Here is a 17,112-nt window from a genome sequence, read left to right as displayed (position 1 = left end):
TGATTTTGCTCTGTAAATCTTCACCCAAATCTAAATAAAATAAAATTAAAAAAAAAAAAAGAAAATAGGTTTTATGTAAAAATGGAGGATAACCACATCAGATCACAAAACAGGATGACTGCATCATTATATAACTTCCAGATTGCATTATTACATAACTGACAAATTATATCATTATGAAACTGCCAAATGACATCATTACATAATTGCCAAACCACTGAGAAGCATGGCTCAGCCAGGTTGACAGATAATCTTAACTATCATAGTCAATGTTACTCTCATCTCACACCTCGGTATTTGTTACTACCAGACTTACATCATTAATGTGCAAAATAGATAGATTTTTTTCACTATTGTCTTAAGTGCAAAATGTCTGATAACTAGATAGTCGGTAAGTGAGTAGGTGTAATTACTATTTTTATCGTGTCTAAGATAACCTTTCTATTTCCCATTTTGAAAATCTATATCATGTAAAAAAAAAAAAAGAAAATCTACATCATGTTTAAGATTGAATACAAAAGGAACAATCTATCAAGTTCTAATAAATATTTTGATCTATATAACAATAACATAGTGAAATATAAGGAGCTCTGGTGGTATAGTGGGTTAGGCATTTGACTGCTAACCAGAAGGTCAGTGGTTCAAAATCAACCAGCTGCTCTGCAGGAGGAAGACAAAGCAATCTACTTTGTAAAGATTTACAGCATCTAGTTTGTAAAGATTTACAGCCTTGGAAACCCAATAGGGGTGGCTATGAGTCAGAATCAACTCCATGGCAGTGGGTTTGGTTTTCTGGGTTATAGTGAAATACAGGCTATACAAACTACTAGTAAGGTAATAACTATTTATGTAATTGACAATAATGTAAAAAGTATCTTCAGTCTTCAAGATCTAGTGGATTCCTATCCACTGGTTCAGTCAAACTCTACCTCTAACAAAACAAATATAAAATATACATGTATATTTAAAAGCAAGTTTCCTTTTATATCTTTTCCTACATTGGAATTGACAAAAAAAAATCTAGATCTTTCCATGTGGTGCCCCACAGCAGATAATAAGCTCTGTTCTATTTATATCGTAGGAGCTCTGGTGGCGCAGTGCCTAAGGCATTTGACTGCTAACCAGAAGGCTGGCAGTTCAAACCCACCAGTCACTCCTCAGTAGGAAGATTGGGCAATCTACTTCCATACAGATACCACCTCAGAAACCCAAGGAGGAGTCACTGTGAGTCGAAACTGACTCAACGGCAGTGAGTGAGAGTAAGTAATTATTTATATCAAAACTAGGATTTTTTGAGAGTCTAGAAAGTCTACCATATATGTCATGAATAAGGACCTGGGTCCAAAAGACAGATTGGCTTCGAATCCCAACGCCCTAAGTCTTAGTTGCATGACTTCTCTGGGTCTTTCTCAGTTTCCTCAAAGGAAATGTGAAGATATTAGTAATACCTACTTCGTAAAGTTGTTTAAACCAAATGACTTAAAGCATATAAAGCACTTAGCATGATGTTTGGCACTGAAAAACACTCAGTGAATAATAGCTACCAATAAAATGTAGATTATTTAGTGGTAATTTAGGCATCCAAGTACCTAGGTTGTGTGTAGTCATTAGCAATAATGTGACTAGGAAATAGCTCAATTAATATCTGTTCGATAAGTAAAAGCTAACATTTACTGAACAGAGCCAGCATTGTATTAAACAGTTACATATGTCATCTCTAATTTTCATGATAACCTTCAGAGAGTAAGTATTGTTATGTTGGTTTTACAGTTAAGGAAACTGAGGCCCAGTGAGATTAAATAATTTACTCCACCTCAATACAAGTGGCAGAGCTGGGATTTAAGCAAAGCAGCCTGAATCCAGAGCCTGCCCTCTGTATTTCACCCAGTAAACTGGCTGCTTTCTACATCTGTGCTGTACAACTCTACTGCCAAGTATCTTTGGTTTTTGTGAAGTTACTGTAAATCAAACAGTACACATGCCCTTGGAACAAATGAAGAACCCTATCTTAGTACTATACCCAAAAGGTAGTTTACTGAGTTCAATTTATATAACTTTACTAGTTAAATCAGGTACTGTGTCATTTAATCTACATAACAGCTATTATCCATGTGGTTTGCTCTTTATCTTCAGTATGAAACAGAAAGTGCATCCTATAGTAAGCACACAATAAGTCTATTTTTTCCCTGACTTGAATTTCTTTCACTTATCTTTAAAAGGAAGGGTACAGAGTAAACACTACTAAAAGGATAAAATCTTATCTCAACAACTACATATTTTTCACTAAAAGAACATTGGTGACTGAAGGTTCATAAATGTGATTGTAAAAGTTAAGAGGAGTCCCTGAGAGGTACAAACGGTTAACGAGCTTGGCTGCTAACAAATTGCTGGTGGTTAGACCACAGGCATCTGGGAAGTCAGGCCTGGTGACTTGCTTCTGAAAGGTCAGAGCCTGAAATCCCTATGGAGCAGTTTTAGTCTGCATAGATGGGGTCTCCGTGACTCAGAATCGACTTGATAACTAACAACAATAACACATGCCGGGCACTTCTAAGTACTTTGCATGTATTACAGGTATTCTATAAATTGATACTAGGAAACCCTACGAAACATAGTTCTTTTTTGATACACATGGTATCACAAGGAGTTGGAATTGATTCAATGACAACTGACTAATAGTTAAGAAGGTACACCCCTAAAACCAAGGCTACAGTGGAATTTCTTTGATTTTTCCTACCTATCCATAGTCAACAGGAATGTGATCCTACTGATCTTCTCCCTATCTCACAGGAATCTTTCACAGATAACAGGAAACACTGTAGAGCCCCATACAAAACTCCGTTTCACTTACTTCACCTTCCTTAGAAGGCAGTTAAAGACAATCTAGATTTCATATAGTATTTGATTTTGTCAGCTTGAGATTCAAGGGTTTGTGGGAGGGAGGATAAGGCAGAATGCTATTTATTGTAATTTTCTAAAACAGACTATTAAAAGAAAATGTTAAAGAAAAATGAATGGGAAAAAAACACATAGATTTCATGAAGAAACAATAGAAAGCACAAGCTTTGCAAAACAAGATTCAGTTCAAAGTTCCTTGTTTTCTACCAACAATAATAACAAGTAACACATATGGTACTTAAGATGCATCAGATGCTGTTCTGAGTGCTTAATCTGTATTAACTAGTTTAATCCTCACAATGTAATGAGTAGGTGCTTTTCTTGGCCTCATTTTACACATTAGAAAACTGAGGCAGGGAGAGGTCACACAGCTTGTAAAGACGGAGCCTGGATTTGAACTTAAACATACTAGCTCCAGAGTCCTTCTTGACCACCTACTAGCATTAATTAATCACTTCCTGTTTCCAGGCTTTTACATGAATTGTCTCATTAATTGAAGCATGGTCTCTATGTGGTAGGCAATAATAACATCTCTATTTCATAGCTGAAAAAATGAGACTCACAAAAGCTAAATTATGTCCTCAAGGTCACAGGACTAATAAGTAAAGTATGCCTTTGGTTTCTTCATCCATGAAATAGGAATAATAATCCCTATCTCAATAGTTGCAGAAAGTATATACACACACACGCACATACACATACATACATACACACACACGTATATATATAAAAGCTCTGGTGGCATAGTACCTAAGGCATTTGACTGTTAACCAGAAGGCTGGTGGTTCAAAGCCACTAGCCACACCTCAGAAGGAAGACTGGAGATATATATATATATATATATATATATACACACACACACACACACACACACATATATATGCACACATGTACACACACAACACACACACTATATATATGAATATTTACATATATGAATATTTAAAACACATGATTATTAAATTATATATTGGGCTATATATGGATATTAAAATATACATTGGAATATCCCCAAAACATAAGTGTTCAAACATTCTCATCTTAAAAAAATGTATTTCTTGACCCCACTTCCTCCATTATCACACTTTTTCTGTCTTTGTAGCAAAAATCTTTTAAGTGAGTTATATTAAATAGATAGACAGACAGATTTAGAAGCATAGTGTAGATGATAATTTGGAGTTCTCAGGCAAAACATTAAAAATTGTTTCCTGCCAATCATGAAGCATAGCTCTCTAAGTGTACCAGGAGATAAGAGCTATGCAGACTATGATGTACATATAACTATATATGAATATGAGAAAACTAGAAGCATAGTACTCATGAAAGAGTGATTGTGGTTTACTCATTCATCCAACAAATATTCATTGGGCAGGTACTTTAGAGAAAGAAATTCACAGGCCCCAGTTTCAGGTAAGGAGCTGTGGTGGTGTAGTACCTAAGGCATTTCACTGCTAACCAGAAGGCTGGCAGTTCAAACCAATGAGCCACTCCTTGGAAGGAAGGTTGGGCAATCTACTTCCATAGTGATACTGGCTCAGAAACCCAAGGAGAGGTCACTATGAATCAGATCTGACTCAAAGGCAGGGAGTTTGGTTTGATTTGGAGATTCAGGTAAGTAAACAGGGAACTGTAATACAGAATGATGGTACTGAGTAACAGTAATTAATTAGCTCTTAAACAGCACAGCTACTCTCAACAAATAGGTGCCTTTCACAAGTTGAAACTTGCCTTTCACAAGTGGAAATAGATATTATATGCCAATTCAGATGTTTGACATCATAAAATTTCTGAGGAAACAGTATTCTATACCAAGACCTCAATAGCTAGTCTGGAACTGAACTTAATCCTGTGACTTCCAGCCAATATGGGGTGAACATTTACATCAGGTAGATACACTCCTTGGAATGATCAATCATGGGAGAATAGAAGGTCAGTGTTTGCACAGGGAAACAGCTCAGGGGGCAGGAATGCAGGGGCGAGAAGGACACAGAGAAGAGGTAACTACAGGGAGGAAGTGGGAAGAGAGCTGTTACATTGTGAAGAATTGCAGTCAATGTGGTGACACAAAATGTGTGTGAACTGCTGTATGGAAAACGAATTTGCTCTATAAACTTTCACCCAAATCACAATAAAAATTGAAAACAAGGAAAGAAAAAAAAAACCTCACTAGCTAGGAAGTGATTGTAATACTTAATTTTCTGCCTTCCATAATTTTCTAACAGTTCATGATGCATTATATTTTATGTCCATGACTCATGACGTAAGATAAACCAGTAGTTTTAAAAAACAAGAAAAAAGACCACTTACAGCAAAACGGTTCCAGTAGTCAGCAATTTCCTCAACATTTCTTGCAGGTTTTAATAAAAAATACTTCCTCCATTCATCCCAATTCACTGTCATTGACCCATCAGTATCCATGCTGTATATTTTAAAAAGAGTATATAAACAATACTTCACAAATTAAAAAGAGCATTATCAAGATAACACTTACATTCTTCAAGTCAGAGAATTTATACTTAGAGCTCTGCCTGTTGTGATTTTTGTAATGATAGAGATTCTACCTAACATCTCTGAAATTCAGTTTATAGGGGAGTAATTCTTATACTACAGAGCTATTAGAGTATTAGATGAGATTAAATGTACAATGGCCTTGTAAATTATAAAGAACTACTGAACTTCTTAAATATTTCCCCTTCTTTCCATCTTGGAACCTCATCTTATTATGTCTCTAGCAGTAGAATGATAAATGACAATTACCATTTTTGGTTATGAATCTTTGAAGACAATTTGTTTTCTCTGGATATTACATTCTTTCCATCAATATGAAATAACAGTAATCAAGTCAATTTTAAGGAGTCTATACCACATAACAACAACACAACAACAATACCATCAGGGAATTTCTTAATTCTGTGACTGAAATTAAGAATGTGAAGAAAGATAGTGGGATACTACACTTGCTAAGTGTGAGCTTTCCAAAATTTCAAGTTCTAGTCTCAACCAACACCCCGCTTCCTTGTTTCCCTTAGTGACTACTGCAAATTCTCACATATCTCCTCAAGCCACAAATCAATTCCTGACATTCACTCACAGACCAGCTGTCCTTTATTTCTCCCCCAAGTATGAGTGCTCTTATTAAAAAAAAACTCTTAACATCACTTCCCCCATTATCATGCATTTTCTCTCTTCCTTTATAGCCAAACTCCTTGAAGAGTTGTCTGTTTTCTGTCTCCAAGTTCTCTCTTCTCACTTTCTCTTGAACTCACCCCCATCAGGCCTTTGCTATCACTACTCCACCATTGACTGACTCCACAGTGCCAGATCCAGCCAACCACTCTCTGTCCTAATCTTATTTGTTCTGTCAGTAAGCACTTGACAGAGATAATTCTCTCCTCCTTGAAATATTTTCTTCACTTGGTTTCCAAGACAACATAATCTCTTGGTTTTCCTTCCTTCTTTCTTTCTGACTGCTTCTCAGTCTCATTTTCTGGTTTCTCATCTCCAGTACCTCTTCACATGAGAGAACACTAGGACTCTGTGTACTGTAGTCTCTCCTTGCTCATTTTTTACAGTCTCCTGGCTTAAACACCATCTAGCATAGTGCCTAAGGCATTTGACTGCTAACCAGAAGGCTGGCAGTTCAAACCCACCAGCCACCTCAGAAGGAAGACTGGAAAATCTACTTCTGTAAAGATTTACCACCTCAGAAACCCAATGGGGTTTGCTATGAGTCAGAATCAACTTGATGGCAGTGGGTTTGGTGTGTTTTGTTTTGTTTTGTTTTTTGGTATAGCGCATAGGGGAGCACTTCTTAGACATAACCAAACACCCTGGTTCCGGATTTGAAGGCTTAGGAATATAGTCTTGTGGGACAATTCAGTCAATTGGCACTATATAATTCATAAAGTATCATATGATCTTATACATAGGAAATCCCAAAGACTCAGTAGTAAAATTACTAGAACTAATTGACAGTTTCAGCAAAGTGACAGGGTACAAGATCAATATACAGAATCAGTCGGATTCCTTTAAACTAATGAAGAGAACTCTGAAAAAAAATTAGGAAAGCAATACCATTTACAATAACCACCCAAAAGATAAAGTACTTAGGAATAAATCTAACAAAAAAAAAAAAAAACCTATACAAAGAAAACTACAAAACATTTTTACAAAAAGCCAAGAAAGAGCTACATAAATGGAAGACTATACCATGTTCATGTATAGAAAGACTTAATATCATTAAAATGTCAATACTACCCAAAATGATCTACAGATATAATGCAATCCCAGTCTAGATTCCATCATCTTTCTTGATGGAGAGATGGAAAAACTAATCACTGACTTTATATGGAAAGGAAAGAGACCCCAGATAAGTAAAGCATTGCTAAAGAAGAACAAAGTAGTGTTCCCAGTCTCAAACCTAATAACATCCACAGTAGTCAAAACAGCCTGATGTTGGCACAATGACAGACACATAGACCAAGGGTACAGAATTGAGAACCCAGAAGTAAATCCATCTACCTATAGACAGATGGTCTTTGAGAAGGGCCAAAACTCATTAGACAGGGAAGAAATAGTCTCTTTAATAAATGGTGCTATTAAAACTGGATATACATTTGCAGAAAAATGAAACAGGGACCCATATCTCACACCATATACAAAAACGAACTCAAGTTGGATTAAAGATCTGAACATAAAACCTAAAAACATTAAGAGCATCAAAGAAAAAATAGGGATAAACTTATTGGACATAATTCAAGTATACTATTCAGGCACACTATTGAATATAATTAAAAATGCACAAAGACAAGAAGTCAAAATAGATGACTGGGATCTCCTAAAAATTAGTCACTTACGCACATCAAAAGATTTCACTAAAAGAGTAAAAAGAGAACCCACAGACTGGGAAAGAAAAATTGGCAAAGATGTGTCTGGACAAGGGCTAATCTCTAAAATTTAGAGAAAACTTCAACACCTTCACAACAAAAAGACAAATAATCCAATTTAAAAATGGGCAGAGGACATGAACAGACACTTCACCAAAGAAGACATTCCGGCACTGTGGTAGTTAAGGTTATGTGTCAACTTGACTGGGCCTGGTTTTGAGTGGCTGGGCAGCTGGATATAGTTATTCCCCATGATATGACTGGTAATCAACTCCAAGCTGAGTAGCTGCCTTAGGGATATGGTCTGCTCCCAGTATATAAGGAGAAGCTTTAGGAATGGTCTGCAGCTTTTTGGCACACTTGAATCCTGCATGTAGCCGAGTCATGGTTCAACAGCCTGCTATAATTGTCTGCTGATCTTGAGACTGTCTTCTGGACTTGAGTTAGTGGCCTTGAGTTGTTTGGTAATATTGGGACTGTACCATTTTTATTTGTTGACCTTGGATTTGTCAGCCTCAGCAGCCAGCAGCTGCCTGAATGAAGAGATGCCTCTAGCTCCAGCAGGCCAGAAGCAAGAGGCAGAACTGAAGCCCAAGGTCAAGGGGCTTTCACCCAGCCCCTAAAACCTGGCACTTTGAACTGGGACTTCTAGCTTCCAAAACAGTAAGAGAATAAACTCCTATTTGTTAAAGCCATTCACCTGTGGTATTTCTGTTAACACAGCATGAAGTAAATAAAACAGGCCCTAACAAACACATGAAGAAAACCTTGTGATCATTAGTCATTAGAGAAAAGTAAATCAAAACAATAATGAGATGTCATCTCACCCCAGCACTAATCATAAAGTTCAAAAAACAGAAAATAGAAGTATGTAGTCTTACAAAAAGCAATAAGCATATGCACAAAAATTTATTCCAAAAATAGTTGCTGCAGTATATTGACAGGGAACTTCCAGAAATTCAAGCTAGATTCAGAACAGAACATAGAACAAAGGATATCATTACTGACATCAAATGGATCTTGGCTGAAAGCAAAGAAGAACAGAAAGATGTTATTGTTGTTGTTATGTGCCGTCGAGTCGGCCCCGACTCATAGCGACCCCTCCTTGGGTTTCCGAGGCAGTATCACTACGGAAGTAGATTACCCAACCTTCCTTCCGAGGAGTGGCTGGTGGGTTTGAACCGCCAGCCTTCTGGTTAGCAGTCAAGTGCCTTAGCCACTATGCTACCAGAGTTCTTGAACATATGCCACCTCCTGAAATGGATGAAGATCTACCAGTTCTTTTTGGTACAGTGACTCTGTATATTCCTTCCATCTTCTTTTGATGCTTCCTGCATCATTCAATATTTTGCCCATAGAATCTTTCAATATTGCAACTCGAGGCTTAAATTTTTTCCTCACTTCTTTCAGCTTGAGGAATGCTGAGTGCGTTCTTCCCTTTTGTTTTTCTAACTCCAAGCTCTACTTCCCACGCTCCCTGTCTTTTCAGTGTCTGCTTCCTGGTTCATTGACCTCATGGCTCCTCAGACCTCTTGGGCCAGCCCAGCCTTTGCCCTACTTGGGCAAATATTACAAAGCTTTTCAGCTCTACCGATAAGTGTCCAAAGATGTTACCTATGTTTTATTAACTATTGTTTTGGTCATCTTGTGCCACTCTAACAGAAAATACCACCAATGGGTGGTTTGAACAAACAGGGATTTATTCTCTTACAGTTTGGGAAACTAGAAGTCCGAGTTCAAAGTGCCAGCTCTAGGGGCTGGGTGAAAGCTCCCCGACCTTGAGCTTCAGTTCTGCCTCTTGCTCCTGGCCCACTGAAGCTGGAAGCATCTCTTAGCTCAGGCAGCTGCTGGCTGCTGAGGCTGACAAACCCAAGGTTGACAAATAAAATGGCACAGTCCCAAAATTACCCAACTACATGGCAGGACACTGGTTCAAGTCCAGAGACAGTCTGAAGATTGGCAGGAAACATAGCAGACTGCTGAATGAAGACTCAGATACACGCATGGTCCAAAACTGCCAAAAAGCCCAGAGACCTTTTTCAAAGCTTCTTCTTTTATACTGGAAGCAGACCAGCTTCTCAGCAGCTCAGCTGATTCCACCATGGAATTGATTACCAATCTTATCATAGGGAATAATAACATCCAGCTGCCCAGCCACTCAAAACCAGGCCCAGTCAAGTTGACATATAACCTTAACTACCACAACTATGTAAAGGTATTCAACTGTATGGATCATAACAAATTATGGATAACGTTGAGAGGAATGGTAATTCTAGAACAATTAGTTGTGCTCATGAGGAACCTGTACATAGACCAAGAGGCTGTTGTTTGAACAGAACAAGGGGATACTGCATGGTTTAAAAGCAGGAAGGGTGTGTGTCAGGGTTGTATCCTCTCACCATACTTATCCAATCTGTATGCTGAGCAAATAATCCAAGAAGCTGAACTATATGAAGAAAAATGTGGCATCAGCATTGGAGAAAGATTCAATAACAACCTGTGGTATGCAGACAACACAACCTTGCTTGCTGAAAGTGAAGATGACTTGAAGCACTTACTGATGAAAATTAAAGACTACAGTGTGCAATATGGATTACACCTCATTATAAAGAAAATAAAAATCCTCACAACTGGACCAATAAGCAGCATCATGATAAATGGAGAAAAGATTGAAGTTGTCAAAGATTTCATATTACTTAATCCACAATCAAGTAGATTGCCCCCTCTTCCAGTAGTGATACTGCCTCGGAAACCCAAGGAGGGGTCGCTATGAGTCGGCTCTGACTTGACAGCACATAACAACAACAACAATCCACAATCAACACCAATGGAAACAGCAGTCAAGAAATCAGATGATGTGTTGCACTGGGCAAGTCTGCTGCAAAAGACCTCTTTAAAGTGCTGAAGAGCAAAGATTGTCTTTGAAGACTAAGGTGCACTCAACCCAAGCCATGTATTTTCAATTGCTTTATAAGCATGTGAAAGCTGGATAATAAATAAGGAAGACTGAAGGAGAGTTGAATACTGAAAATAGCATGAACTGCGAGAAGAAGGAACAAATCTGTCTTGGAGGAAGCGCAGCTGGAATGCTCCTTAGAAGTGAGAATGGCCAGACTTTGTCTCATCTACTTTGGTCATGCTGTCAAAAGAGACCATTCCCTGGAGAAGGACATTATGCTTGGTAAAGGAGAGAGTCAGCAAAAAAGGGGAAGACCCTCAACAAGATGAATTGACACAGTGGCTATCACAATGAGCTTAAGCATAGCAAGGATTGTGAGGCTGGTGCAGGACCAGGCAGTGTTTGTTATGTTGTACATAGGGTTGCTATGAGTCTGTGCCAACTCAATGGCATCTAACAACAACAAAATGTATCAGTGAGATAACATTTGGGTGGTGAATAGTGGTAATAATCCACAAGCTACTTATGCAAGTTACTTAACCTCACTAGTCAACAATTTCCTCATCCATGAAATGAGGAAATCAATACACTTTGCCTCTAAAGTCTTATGAGGGTTAAAAGAGGTAATATATGTGAAGTTCATAGAAGAGTGCTAGTAAAAAAATGCTCAAGAACTGTAAGCAATTATTCATTCTTTTCAAGTTTCCATAGTTGTCATTTTATAAGGAAAAAGGTTTTAAAGTAAATTAAAAATAATTTTTAATGTATATGCATATTTAAAATCACTGACCTGTACACTTTAAAGAATTTAACTATCTAGCTCATAAATTATATCTCAGTTAAAAAAAAAACTGGTATGAATAATGATGGAAAAGAGACATTTTTTTTAAACATATACACATATATAAGGGCTGACCTTTTAAGAATCTTCATTGCCTTTTCTTCAGAAATATTTAAACCTATTAAACTGAGAGTATGGACAATTTCTGAAGCATCAATCACTCCTTTAAAGGAATAAAGAAAAAAATGATGAAATGGAAGGTTTAAATGATATAGAAGCAAATAATAGTACATTATTACAACATTCCATAAAACATCAATATTCTGATTACTTTGGCTGTTTGTAAAGATAAAAGAAGAGACTGGAGAGCTCATACTATATTTCCTGTATCAACACTTCCACATTGCTTAAACTGATCATTCTTCACTCCTTCCTTTCCCTCGTCTTGCACAACCACTCACCAATTGTGATATATTCTATGCCTAAATATTCTCAAATCACTTATCCCCATCACAGTAGTCCCATGTTAGCTCAGATCCCTAATCCACACTCCACACAAATCTGATCATGTTACATCCTCACTGAAAATTCTTTAATGGTTTCCCATCTCATTACCCTTTAGGATCTAGTCCAGACACCTTCTCAGGCCTCAAGGTCTACATAACTTTGCCCATGCCTGCCTCTCGAGCCTCATCTCTGACTAATTTCCATCTCATTCTCAGATTCAGCCTCACTGGTCTTCCTCCAGTTCCTCAGACATGACATGTTCTACTGAGGTGACCAGAGCCTTCAAACAACCTATTTCCTCTGCCTAGAGCAGTCCAACTCTTCACTTAACTAACTTTTATTCGTTGTTTGAAACTAACTTAACCACCACTGATACATGGAGCTTTGTTCATGTAAAAACATTGTCAAAATATTATGACTATTTCTCAGACTTTAGGTAAAAAGCATTCATTGCTATACAGTCACAGTAATAAAAAACAGCCTAGTGCTGACTGAATGATAGACACATAGACCAACAGAATAGAACTGAGAACCCAGAAGTAAATCCATCCAGCAACAGACAGCTGATCTTTGACAAAAGGTTGAAGCCCATTCAATGGGGGAAGAGATCATCTTTTTAGCAAATGGTGCTGGTAGAACTGGATATCAATTTGCAAAATTAAACAGAATCCATACCTCACGCCATACACAAAAGCCAACTCAAAATGGATCAAAGACCTAAATGTTAAAGCTAAAACTGTAAAATTTCTGAAAGATAACATAGGAACGAAACTAAGAGACATAATTTTTGGCCTACATAGTCTATCAAACACAACTACAAACACATGAACAATAGAAGATACATTAAATAACTGTTGTTGTTGTTATGTGCTGTCAAGTCAGACCCGACTCATAGCGACTCCTCCTTGGATTTCCGAGGTGATATCTCTTTGGAAGTAGATTGCCCCATCTTCCTTCCGAGGAGTGGCTGGTGCGTTTGAACCGCCAGCTTTCTGATTAGCAATCAAGTGCCTTAGGCACTGTGCTACCAGAGCTCTCTTAGATAACTGGGACCTCTAAAAATTAAATACTTATGCTCATTAAGACTTTACCAAGAGAATAAAAAGAGAACCTACAGACTGGAGGAAAGTATTTGGCAATGGCATATCTGATAAGGATTTAATCTGTAAAATATTTTGAAAATTTCAGTAACTCAACAAAAAAAAGATAAAAAGTAGGCAAAGAACATGAACAGACACTTCACCTAAGAGAACATTCATTCAGGTGACTAACAAACTCATGAAAAAATGCTCACCATCATTAGCCATTAGAGAGATGCACATCAAAACTACCATGAGATACCATCTCACCTCTGCAAAAATGTCATGGATAAAAAAAAAAAAAAAAAAACAGAAAACAACAAATGCTGGTGAGGTTGTGGAGATACTGGAACTCTTATACACTGCTAGTGGGTTTGTTAAATAGTGCAAACACTACAGAAAACAGTATGATGCTTCCTCAAAAAGCTAGAATAGAAATACTTTATGACCCAGCAATCTCACTCCTAGATACATATGCTAGAGATTTAAGAGCAGTGACATGAAGAGATATATGCACACCTATGTTCATTGCAGCATTATTCACAATAGCAAAAAGATGGGAATAACCTAAGCGCCCATCAGTGGATGAATGGATAAACAAATTGTGGTACATATATACAAAATGGATACAAATACTATACAACTATAAGGAATAACAATGAGTCCACAAAACATAACTGGGTGAATCTGGGGGATAATTATACTGAGCAAAATTCCTCCCATCACTCCATAGCAGCCCACTCTACTAAACTCCAAATCCCACAGACGGGTGGTGATGAGGACAAAAGGTTTCCAAAGAGACAACTAGCAAACAGAAAGCTCTGAGACACACTAGCTCTTAAAAAGAAGAAAAAGTAAATTGTTTATTAATACCACACGGTCCTTAAAAGAACATCATCTAAGCGTCCTGTGTCACCAGCCCCATATCGAAGCAAATGTATATGAGACACTTTAATAAAAAAAAAAAAAAATTATTTTCCATTGATCATCCAGCAAGTTTGACCTCACACAGTATTTTGAAAACCCACCTTTACAATAGATCAGTCCCACAGTCTTATGGACTCAATATATATATATGTGTGTGGTTGTTGTTGTTGTTGTTGTTTTGCCGTCGAGTCGGCCCCGACTCATAGCGACTCCTCCTTGGGTTTCTGAGGCAGTATCACTACAGAAGTAGGATTGCCCAACCTTCCTTCCGAGGAGTGACTGGTGGGTTTGAACCGCCAGCCTTCTGGTGAGCAGTCAAGAGTTAATAATAATGATGAAGCATATTGTTCACAGGTCACAGCCTTTTTTCTTGGTGGGTTTGGTTTGTAAAATATAGTATGTAAATAAAAACTACATAATTTAAAAAATATTCCTTGGAAGTAATAACAGCAAAACAAATGATAGAATTATATAAAGGAGGTTTTTTAGTAACCTTTCAACAAAGCCAAATATCTAATAATAAACCTTTGCATATTTTATTATTAATTACAAACATATTTTAATTACTGAACATATATGTTCACTAACTGTATAAAAACAAACCATCATCATTTCTGTCCAAACTGTTAAAAGCCAACTTCAATTGTTTCTCATGATCTCTAAGGTACTCAATAAATTTGCCAAGGTTCAGTAGATTATGTGTGTCAGTATCAATAGATTTTAAAATTGTCTGTAAGAAAGAAAAATATAATATTAGAGGCATAGATTCAAACAAGGTAGTTTACAAATGATGGTAAATACTTGTATGATTCTCTCATGTAAATTAGATAAACCAAACTAAACCAAAGGCACTGCCATGGAGTCGACCCAACTCATAGTGACCCCACCTTGGGTTTCCCAGGCGGTATTACTAAGGAAGTAGCTTGCCCAACCTTCCAAGGAGTGGCTGGTGGGTTTGAACCTCCAGCCTTCTGGTAAATTAGATACTCTGCCATAAATTGTCAATACTTTCGTTTTTAGAGTAAAAGTTCTAACACTAAAAACATAGGATCTTTGAGTATTAGAACTTTAAAGAATTTTAGAGATTGACTAGTTTGCTCTTCTACCCAACGTTCATTCATTTTACTCTATAAAGCAACCAGGTCTTGTTTTGATGGTGAGCCCCACTTAGGTGAGATGGATGGCAGTCACTCTACATTCCACCTTAGTAGGAGTTCTAGTAGTGCAGTGGTTAAGGCATTTGGCTGCAACTATAAGGCTCAGTGGTTTGAACCCACCAACCGCTTTGTGGAAGTGAGGCGGTAAAGATTTACAGCCTTTGAAATCCAATGAGGTTCACTAGGAGTCAGAATCAATTGGATGGCAGTGAATTTGATTTGGTTTTTGGAGTTCTCTAACAGGAAATAAATTTGTGGAAATGGTTTCGAAAGCGGGGTAATTATGAGGCAAGCAGCTCACGCGAAAACAACTTACGACCCAAGGGGGGTGCTTCGAAGGGTCTGAGGCAACACTTCACCCCGGCCTCGCGCACCTCCTCCGCCTTCTGGCCGAGGTGGATGCCCACGGCTTCCAGTCCTTCCTGCAGTTCGGTGATGTCCACCATCCCATCCGGGTTGTGGTCCAGCTTCTGAAAGAGCTCTTCAAAAAGACAATCAGATTCATATTCCTGGCTGGCCACGGTGGGCAGTAGGAAGCCGCATACCCGGCGCAGCATAATTCACACAGGGCCAGGGACCCTGAAAGGTGGGGAGGGACGTCCCGCTCGCAGGCCAAGTGCACCTCGAACTCGCAGTTCGAAAGCCTCTGGGTTCCATCCAAAGCCTCTAGACTTAAAACCTCTGCGTTCGAAGACAGCGGACAAGGCGAGGGTCCCTCCAGTCGGGCGCCGGGCCTGTTCTGCATTTCCTTCAGCGTGGCTAGGGGGTATCAGCTTGAGACCACCATTTCTGTTTCCTGGTATTTTGGTCTGGCGATTTCCAAACAGCATAGTCTTAACTTAAACTCCAAACTGGCTGAGGGTAGTCCCGTGGTTATGAATTTTTAGCAACATCTTTCCGTTTTGTGTTCAGAGCCAAAGTTAAAGTAGATAAGCCTTGATGTGGTCTTCCTGGGCCAATCCTGTTTCCCTTCCTCTTACTGGGCCAAAGCTTCATCTTCTTTACGATGGGGCTGTTGAAATTCAAACGCTTAGTAACCAAGGGAGAAAATACTAGGACTTCTTTTTCTATACGTGAAAGTAAGGGGGAAATGAGCTTTCTAATATTTAAACTAATTGACTACTGAATGTACAGGTAGTCCCGGATTTACTAAGGGGGTTCTGATGCTCTGACTCCTCTTTAAGTTGGTTCTGATATAAGTGGAATACTTTTTTTTTTTCAAATTTTTATTATTATTGCATTTTGTTATCAGTATCTTTATAAATCCAATTAGTATTTGTCTTTGGGACTTGGAAACATTACATCTGAGAATGGTAACATTAGCAAATTACATGCTGCAACATTGTATGTAGTCTATTTACTACTGATCCCACCTACTGCCATCAAGTTGATTCTGGCTCATAGAGTCCTTCAGCAGATTTCCAAGGCTATATAAACCTCTAGGGAAGTGGATTGCCTCATCTTCCTCCCACGGAGCTACTGGTGGGTTTGAATCACTAACCTTCTGATTAGCAGTTCAATGCCTGAACCACAGCTGCACCAGAGCTCCTATTACTAAGGATAAGATGTACAAAAAAAAAAAAAAAGAAAGAAAGAAAAAAAAGATGATTATAAGTGCCCTTCATGGTAGCTAGAATACATCAGAAGTCAGGAACTTCCTGTATATATAATTTTTAAGTAAATGTACAAAAATTGCACGTAGGTGAATAAAAATATTTGGAGCCAATTGCTCTTGTGTAATGGTAGTGGATCTCATGGCCAGTGGGTTAAATGGAAGATTTAGTGAGAAATTCAAGGTTCCCTAACCAGCAGGAGCCAAGGCACAAAACCAGAAACACTGCTCAAGCCAAAATAGACCCAAACTATGGAGAGTAGCATTTAAACTGAGACAAGGAACTAGCTGATGCCAACCAGCATACTATCTAGTATCTGCACATGGAGTTTGCTTCTTGACCCAATGCCATACAAGTCACAAGTT

The 17,112-nt window shown here is 38.1% G+C and overlaps 1 protein-coding gene across 1 annotated transcript in view; it reads right to left on the bottom strand.

Moving 5' to 3' along the window:
- The window catches only part of LOC103205259 (calcium-binding mitochondrial carrier protein SCaMC-1-like), a 72,221-nt gene extending 56,530 nt beyond the window's left edge, over positions 1–15,691 (bottom strand). Inside the window, 4 exon segments of the mRNA XM_042782101.1 lie at positions 5,206–5,317; positions 11,600–11,687; positions 14,581–14,707; positions 15,509–15,691. Of these exon segments, the coding sequence (XP_042638035.1) occupies positions 5,206–5,317; positions 11,600–11,687; positions 14,581–14,707; positions 15,509–15,691 (510 nt within the window).
- Between the last annotated feature and the right edge of the window lie 1,421 nt (positions 15,692–17,112).

Source organism: Orycteropus afer, unplaced genomic scaffold (genome assembly GCF_000298275.1).
Source record: "Orycteropus afer afer isolate SDZICR_OR568_19922 unplaced genomic scaffold, OryAfe1.0 scaffold00010, whole genome shotgun sequence".
In the NCBI taxonomy this organism is placed as follows: Eukaryota; Metazoa; Chordata; class Mammalia; order Tubulidentata; family Orycteropodidae; genus Orycteropus; species Orycteropus afer.
Note: the sequence above shows the minus strand (reverse complement) of the source record. Positions and strands in the feature narration are given on the sequence as shown.